General features: G+C 34.1%; 1 protein-coding gene across 1 annotated transcript in view; it reads left to right on the forward strand.

Annotated features, from left to right (window-relative positions):
• Nucleotides 1–9,276, forward strand: part of LRPPRC (leucine-rich pentatricopeptide repeat containing) — a 90,931-nt gene that overhangs the window by 41,350 nt on the left and 40,305 nt on the right. The window contains exons 23-25 of the mRNA XM_010004964.1: nt 90–294; nt 8,114–8,238; nt 8,877–8,983. Of these exons, the coding sequence (XP_010003266.1) occupies nt 90–294; nt 8,114–8,238; nt 8,877–8,983 (437 nt within the window). The remainder of the gene's footprint in view (nt 1–89; nt 295–8,113; nt 8,239–8,876; nt 8,984–9,276) is intronic.

The following is a 9,276-nucleotide window of genomic DNA, read 5'->3' on the forward strand; positions in this document are numbered from 1 at the left end:
TTCCTGCTGGGTTTGAAATGCTGTTTTAATAGCAGTTTGTTTTCTCTACATGAAATTACCTAAGGGTCTTTTGTGTTGTTTCATTGTAGATGCTATTAACATTCTAACGGAGATGAAAGAGAAGGATGTTCCTATCTCAGAAAGAACCGTCGCATCTTTTTTCCGCATTCTTAATGCTGCTGCCATGCGAGGTGATGTTGAAGCAGTGAATCGATTACATGAGACCATTGTGAACCTGGGGTTGGCAGAAACTGCTGTCCTTCATTCCCCTCTGATTACAGTTCACCTTGAAAAGTAAGCTATGTTTGGGCTTCAGATGAAACAAATTACAATACGGTATTTATTTGTGTTTGATGACCTGTGTGTGCTGCACACAGCTGCATGTTCATGTTTGAGAGTGCTTGTGCACGTAAACATGCACACACATGTAATACTTAAGTGATCTAGGAATAGTGATGAATCAATAAGTTTTCTTAAGATAAGTCTGAGTTTTCATCACTCAGACATTACTGGACATGACAGCTGTGTTCTATGGACACACTGGATATGAAGTGGCTGTATATTGGAATATGCTTGTGAATTAGTTGGTTCTAAAGTCTGTTTGACACAATAGGTATATTTTCAGCTCTTGTGCTTAAGTAGTATGTGTTTTCCCATCACAGCAGCATTATTTTGCTGTGCCATCCAATACATCTCAGGTGAGCTGAAGGGCAGTTGTTCAACACTGAAATACTTTTCATTCATGTAATTAAAATAATTGGATGTTATTGCCAATAGACTGCTATGTTGCTGAATTTAAAATTTCAAAAATTACTGTCTGGGTTGTCTGTTGTGAGTTTTTTTCCATCTATATTTTTAATACAATTTAATAGAGAAAAGGAAGTCCATACATTCATTTTGGCAGGAAGTATCTGTAATTCGATGTGTCGTGTCCCTTTGCATAAGTTTGCATAATGATGTGTAGGATATTTGAGCTAATGTACATATGAACTGTATAACAGTTTCTTCCTAAAATTTAGCTGAGTCCCTTTTCAGTTTCTTACACCATATGCACAATCCTTTAATTGTTTTTTTCTTAAGTAATTTTTTGAGTTGCTGGATTTAAATATCTTGCAGCTAAAGTGCTTGATAAATTAGTTGAAGTTTGGTTCATGTATATGAAATGTTCTTGGCTTAAATAAAATACCTATGAAAAAAGAGAATTTTTCATAGTATTGTTTAAGTCAGCCTCAGAGATGCATATTAATGTTTCTGTTACCATGTAGAGTTTTAGTTCTTTTAAGTATTCTGAGTATGCAAGGTCTATATAATGTTTTCTGTATGCAGAATTCTTGTCAGAAAGGTGTAGCTCTTGGTAGGTGCACGTGCAGTCTCCTAAAAATAGTATTTTAGTATTTAGTGGTCAACAGTGAAAAATACAGTGTACGTCTTTCCAGTCAGCAACACTGCTTTTGTCACATCACAAGACAAGGCAGATGTTTATGGAAGTAATTTAACTGCAATCATATGTAACTAATGTGTCAGAAAAATATCTGATACACTTTGCAGTGTGCAGTAAGAGCAGCTGCATTTTACATAATTGCTTTATGCACGTTGACTTGCAAACTGTACATTGTGCTACTTGTTTTCTTTTCACTTCAGAAGTAGTATATGATGATGTAAATAAAGATGTGAGCATGTGTTGGATGCAAAGGGAGACAGCAGAGAGTGTTGTCTTAGTTTTGATTCCACATTCTTTTAAGTTGTGTTGTTTTGGTAAAATGTTCTAAAAAGTTTTTTTTCATGAAGGGACTCTTTGTGAGACTTGATTTTTAAGGAAGAGAGTAATTCCACACTGTGGAACAGTATGGCTACATGTCATTGGTACTCACCTGTGTAACTCTCAATACATTCTCTATCTATAAATACCGTACCAAGTAAGCTCATTTCCTGTGTTTGGTTTTTTTGCTGCCTAATGGGTGGAGAGACTTGCTTTCCTCTCTAGTGTCAAACTGAACAGGAGGGGAAGGCATTTCCACTTAATTTGATTGGGAGGAATAATAGAATTTCACTGATTTTGACTTTTTTTTTTTTTTGTCTTGGAGATGTTAAGAGTTTCTGAAAGTTACGAGTGACTGAAATAAGTGTGAGTAATTTCCTGTAGCAGTACTGCTTACTATTTGCCATCCTTGCTCAAGTATCATGCTGAAAGTGCTGTCATTTAGCTGCAGGTTGTCAGCATGCCTCTGAAATTAGCTTTGGTATGTTTTTTGAATGTTTCACAGCAGTGGTTGTACTAGTGTTTTGTGTTCTTAATTTATTTCAGACTTTTCTAATTGCTTGTAAAGGAATTTGTGATTTGCTTTTGAACATTTCAGCAATTGTAGTGGTAAAATATTTTCACCAGCCCCTTTTCTCTGTTCCCAGTTCTGAGTATTATGAAATTCTCATGAAGTCCTAGTGCATGTTAAAAGAGACAATTTGGAGCAGAACATGGAGAAGAAAAAAATTGTTGATGATGAAGAGTATATCTTGACAAAATCTAACATTCTAATTGATTTGACTTTACTATTTTGAGAAATATTTAACTGCAGTAACTAAAGAGAGATCTCAAGTTATCTTGGGTTTCTTTTATCCTGAGTGAATTTAAGGGGAACCACTCCAATCCTTGTAATTGTATTATTTTTATTTATTAGTTCGAACAGTTTCTCAAGATGGTGAAATCACATTAAAAATGGAGACAGTCCACATGTGGAATCTTGGTCTGTCATCCGAGGTCATAGTCTTGCCTTGGACAAATATGATGAAAATTATAGTTGCGAAGCTGCAAAGATGTGAAGAGCTTGTGCTTTTTCTTAAAAAGTGTCTTCCTTTTGAACTGCTTCTTCTAACTGATGATAAATTGAAAAGGTTACATTACCTACACCATATAAAATTTCTCAGGATTTTAAGGGGTGTAGTTTTGGCTTTTTCCTTTTCTACCAACTTTAGGTGGAAGCCTCTTCGAACACGAGTCATTTTACAAAACTGACGAGGTTTGTGAAGCTAACCAACCCCTGTACTAGCAAGTACTTTGGTAATACCTATTTATAGGATGATAAATTAACGGATACAGTAGCTACTGATATTTTTTCTTCTTCCAAGAAAGCTGCACAAGTCAACTTCCATACAACCAAAAAATGGAATACACATCTTAAAAATTTGATGTGGTTCCTGTCTTTTCATTAATGTAAGTTTGTTTCCATTCTCCATTGTTTTAAACAGTGAAAACAATCAGTTAAAATCTGTATTTTAGATGATGAAAGGGCTATTCCTAGACTGTTTCTTTACAAATGACCCGTGTGTTTTAATGCAGCATTGTCCAGTAAAGCATTGTGTGCTAGTTTGTGATTAATCTTATATAACCCCCTTTTATTTGGTTTCTTAGTAGATACAGCATGAATCTAGGGCCATGACAGTTTTTCTTCTGTTGTTTTCACTGAGTTAAATTTGACCTTTGATTTTTGTTTCAGAGGATTTTGTAGCACATACAAATTAATTGACTTTTAAGTTTACATTTTAAAATAAGCATCTTTTTTACTTTGGTGGCTTTTTGAGTGCGGAGAAACATCTCCAGTGGGGAGAATTTTTTCTAATTTTTAGCAGCTTTATTTCAAATATGTCTATTAGAACTCTGTATGTGTTTCAGTGAAATTAAGGATGTTTGGCTCTCTTAACTCCATCATTGCAATTAGGAATTTAGCTTCATCGATGCCAAAGGAGAAAAGTGTCTCATTTGCCCTGTGGGCACAGGACAGTGATAAGGTGATTTTTCGTCAAGGATCATTGGGTTGTAATTAAGTTACATTCATGGCTATTGCTTTTTGAAGGATGATTGGTAAATGACAGGCTTCATGTGCTTGGTACGGACAGTGTTCACTAGGGTCTTTTCTCCCTCTGTCAGAAAATCCTGTTGAGTCTGATAATGTAAATGTGGCATTTTATTCTGAACAAAAGAGCAGGGAAATGAGCTATCTTGTCTAATCATTCAGTTGTTTAACACCGACTTCCAGTTTAGACTCAATTGGCTGGAAAGCACTTGACATGTGAAGTTAGTGCTGTTCGGAACGCATGTTTGAGTAAATTTTAAAGTAAGTGACAGCTAAATTGTACCTAGGGAAATTACAAAGCCTTCAACACAGTTAATTTTTTTGGGAGGATTAGTTGTAATTGCAACACCAATCTCCTTGAAGATTCCTTAGTATAGCAAATGAACAGAAAAACATTTATCTCTTTCAAGAGCCTTTTCTCTTTTAACAGAATAATTTTTGTAAAGCTGATTGTACCTTGCTGAATTGACTTCCCTCTACACTAACATCTGCTTCAGATTTGTAGAGAGGGATTTGTTTTACCAGTCTAGCCTCCACCCCCACCCCATACAGTCCCTTTTTTCTTTCTACCTCTCTAGTGATTTCAGGTTTGAGAGCTTTTCAATCAGTAAACCCCTTAGGTAAATTGCCACTTCACTAAAGCTTTATGCATAATGTTGCAGCACTTCATTCCAATTAAAATCAATATTTGGAGTCTTATTTTTATCAGGCAGACTCTGGTTGGGAAAGTTGTTTATTACAAGTAAAAGGGTTAGATTTATTGCTGCATTCTTGAAGCAAGAGGGGAGTGGCTTGTTGAAATTGAAGGGGGATGTTATATGCATGCATGTTTATAGTCAGTCCTGCTACAGAGAGTGTTCTGAAAATGTTCAGACATCTGAGTTATTTTATCTCTTTAAATAGCTTTGTGTGAGTAAAATAGCCCATGCAAATATTTTGGAAGATTGTGCCTGTAGTATCATGGACTTCAAAGGCATCCTGAACAGAAACCAAATTAGTGAAAAAACTTATGGTATCTGAATCCTAGCATCAATGTAGTTGAAAAATAATGCCAAAGTAGGGTTCTTCCGTGCAACGTAAGGGCCAAACATACTCTAATGACTGAGGCTCCTTCTGTGATTAAAAATAATAGTATATAATAATTGTGAAATGAACAAGTTTCAAAGAGAGGGGGAAAAATACACTTAATCTTGAAGTGGAACAGGTATTGTCCCTGAACAGGTAATACTTGTGAGTAACTTAATGCTGTAGTATCTGGCCAACTCGGAATTAAGCGTGAATCATCTGTGTTCACACTTTAAACCCTATTTTGTCCAGACTGATACCGGAAATGAGATTTTTCCAACATGGCTTTGTGTATGAGCTTTACTACTTTTTTTTACTTGATCCATATTCATTGAGTAGGACCAGGCGTTTAATGTAGTAGTATAGTAAATATCCTTTAGGAAGATAGAAGGGTGTTCAACATGCTTAAGTTTGTACAGAAAAACTGCCAAATATTTTCAGACATACAGCTATTTGTTAGCTTAAAATCTTTATGTCTAAATAGTGTTTTCTGAAAATGTGGAAGATCTTTTTTGTGCTGTTCTTCTAAAGTTACTGAGTCATAACAAGAAACACATTGAAATGTTGCTTTTACTTGAAATTCAAAGCCTACAATAAGTTTTTAATTTTCATTGGGCTTTTCTAACAGTGTTCTAAAAACTGCTGGTACTTCTTAGTTGCAGTTTGTGACAACTAAGAAATACTACAGGTTGTTGAATAAATCATATGAACTCAAGTTCAAGCATAAGCTTGATTTTTATTTTTTGTTCTTTCCAGAAGTAGTACAAACAATTCCTTTGTAGAAACTGGACTTCTATGCCTTTTGTTGTTTTGTAGCTAATTATTGCCAGTTTTGTAATTTATCTGTTTTATAAACACCAATCTCTAGTAAACTGTGGGTCACTGATTAGTTGATTACAGCAGAACAAATGTATCTGAATTTGATAGATTCAAAACAAATGTCTAGTAAATTAGTGTGTCAGATACTGATCTCCTTAAATGCAGATGTATTCAGGTGCCTTTGAGCAGTTAGTGCCAGTAACAAGTAAAGTATTCCCATATTTGCTATCTCTGTTCTTTGCTGATTTTTTTTTTTTTTTTCTCCAGGAATACAGTATTAATACCTTCAAAAGTACATTTAGAGACTAGAAAACTCTTAATGTTCCTGTTTGAATTACATCCCAATTATTCATTTATTGATGGCTTTGACCTAAAAACAGCCACTTTAATCCTTTAGGAAAAGAGCTGAGACAATACTACAGCTGTTTGAGCATCAATCTGAAAAACTAGATTTATCATTGAAAACTTTAATTTGAATGTATAAATGTTGTTGTGCCTCCTTAGCAATTGAGTAGTTTTCTGTAAAACTGTTTTTTATATGTTAACTGAACTTGCATCTAAAGTAGGAGAAAAATACTGATTATATAAAGCTTTATATCTGTCTGTGGTAACTACCATAGTATTTCTCTTTTATGACAGTAATCTAGCCTGCAACATCTACTTGCAGTTTTGAAATTAACCTGTAATTTAGTCTTCACCCCAAATGACAAAAATTCAAATGACTCCGTGGGGTGCCAGATGATGCACTGTAAACAGGGCTCAGTAAGGGGGATAAGGTAGAAATCCATCATCTTCATTCGTTTTCAGAATACCAGTCTTACTGAACAAAAACAATTCTTGTTCTGTGTTTTACTCTTAGAATTTTTAAAATATTAGCCTAGGTTAAGGTAGTCTATAGTAATCTAGATCATTATTTGGAAAAGCAGAAGGGTTGCTGCACGAGAAATGCAGTGTGAGGAGGAGACATCCAAATTTGGCTTGTTTTAACAGTAATGCCTTAATTTGTTAAGGTTCAGTTATCAATAACAAAGTTGTTTCAGGAGTGCAGAATCATTATTTCAAGTCAGTTTTATTATGCCCTTCATCTGCTGCTGTTAAATGTTTTTTTCTGGGGTGGTTTTTTCTTTGTTTTTCCTATGGCTATTTCCACCACCCTTTAGTTGATAAACTTTTAAAATCTAAAATGCAGCCTTATTGACGGTTTTGCTACTTATTATGTTTTGTGGGTGTCATCTTGGTTTGTTTCAATGTCAGTTTAAACCTTGCCCTCCAAAGAATAACTTCACATACTGCATTACCAGTATTTCAGTAGTTGTCCTCCTTTGGTTTTGGTTTGCTTATTTAGATTGGTTTGTAATCCTTAGAAGTCTGCAGCAGATGTTTTAGTTCTGTTAATTGCACAGTACAGAATGTTAATTTAAATTTTGTTGTTATTTTGAGTTTTCAATTTTGCATTTCAACTATGTATACTTTAGAAGTTGTTGATACTGTATAGGCAAGGAAAGAGTCAGCAAAGGATTAAGATAACAACAATTCAAGTATTGTTACTGGTACTTACTGCTCAGAGGCTCCTGAATAAGTATGTTTAAGGAAGTCAGCATCTTATGAGCTAATTTACTAGTGCCAGGGCTCTATGTGACATGGATGGGCCAGCATAAAATATATTTTGGTACCTTAATGTATTGTTGAATCACATTTTTATTGCAGAAATATACACTGTATTCTGACCTTTATATAGAATGGAAAAATGCTAGCTCTACAGTTGTGATGAATGGAAATCAACAAATGTTTTATAGCTTGTCTGTTAAGGTGTAAAAGAAGTATAAAGCCTAGTTAACTCTGAAGATTTATACTGAAATTAAAATTCTGTGCAAAAGTTTTAAAGAGCTTAAGTATTGAAAATGCCTAACCAGATGCATTTGAAGGTAGTATGATGTGCACCGTATTACTTACTAACACCAAGTAGAGAACTCTTAAATACCAACTGGGATTTCTGTGGCACTGGGGTTTTGTCACAATAGTACATACTTAAGAATTTTACTTCAAAAATTAAGTGCATCCAATGATGGAATTCATACCTTTGGTTAACTTGTAGTGAACAGAGGTCATGCAATCAAAAATTATATGGCCAAGAGGCTTAAGCATAAATCTGTAGTTCTGTTTCCATTTCTGTGGTTGTCAAGCATATATAGTACTTATTTGTGAAAACTTATCTGTTATTTTAAATAACAGTAGCATACTGGCGGGAGAATAGACTATTTGATTATAGACTGCTGAATGAATTTTTGTTGAAATTTTCAAGACTAAGGTGGGTTTGGCATGCACTGCCCCTGCTTGGAAAGTGTGATTGTTTTTATTCTTGTTTTGTTTCATTCTTCAAGGGATGACATGCCTGCAGCTCTGGAAGCGTTAATGAACTGTTATAAGAAGTATGGTAAAATTCTTCAGCTTCATAACATCTACTGTAAACTGATAGAAAAAGGAGATGCTGATCTTCTGCAAAAGGGTTAGTTGCATGTAGTCAGATGCTGTCTGGTTATACGTCTGGCGTGTTTTTTGGAGGCTTGTCTTCCATTATTTTTATATAATTTCTTTCAAATGAAAGAGATTGTGTTTATATGTGTAACTTCAAAGCCCTTAAGTGATGCCTACATCCTTCTAGTTGAAAATTGATATTAATTCTAAATGTAGAAGAATTCTAGTGTTTGGATAATACAGCATCAAGCTCTCAAATATTAATGCAAATACTTGCTTTAGCTATGCATATTACTATTGAGAAACAACTTGATAGTAACACAACAGTGAAACAACATAACTGTTTTCCATATAGTTGGGCTGTTAAGAAATCCTATATCCTCACTCTATGCAAACAGAAAATGCCAATATATAGTCTGTCTGTTTTGCTGAATGCAGTTAAAAATATAGTGCAGATAAAAAGAGAACAATTTAAAATATGCTCAACTGCAAAGTTAAAACAAATTGTATAATATATGATAATCATCCTGTATGTTTAAAATTTTATTTCCCTTTAGCTTATTATTGGAGTTTTGTGATGCCTGGAAAATATTAGTACTAAGAATATCTGACATGTATTAAAATGCTTAAATGTATTTAGTAAAGTAATGAGTTTAATTCTCTCTTCAGTTTCAGATTTTATAAGCAGAGAATATGGTGACATGATGGCCCTTTATGATCTCTTCTTTGCCTTCTTGCAAACAGGGAAATACAAAGAGGCCAGGAAGGTCGTTGAGGTGGGATTTTAACTATAGTACTCTAATCATGAAGCTATTAAGACTCTTAATTAGAAACATTTAAAGTTTTTAACCTTCAATTAGACTTGTTCTGATTCATGTTAATATAATTCAATCCCAATAATAAAAAAAAAACCTCGACCAGCTTTATTTTGTATAATTACAGTTCAGAAGAGACACTCTTGTTGTATATTGGAAGTATTTCCTCACTTTTTCAAATTCACTGCTATATATCAAAATGATATTTGCATATTAAATATCGGATTGTGGAACAATTAAATTAAACTGGCATT

The sequence above is a fragment of the Chaetura pelagica genome, unplaced genomic scaffold (assembly GCF_000747805.2).
Source record: "Chaetura pelagica isolate M959 unplaced genomic scaffold, ChaPel_1.0 scaffold13, whole genome shotgun sequence".
Taxonomy (NCBI): Eukaryota; Metazoa; Chordata; class Aves; order Apodiformes; family Apodidae; genus Chaetura; species Chaetura pelagica.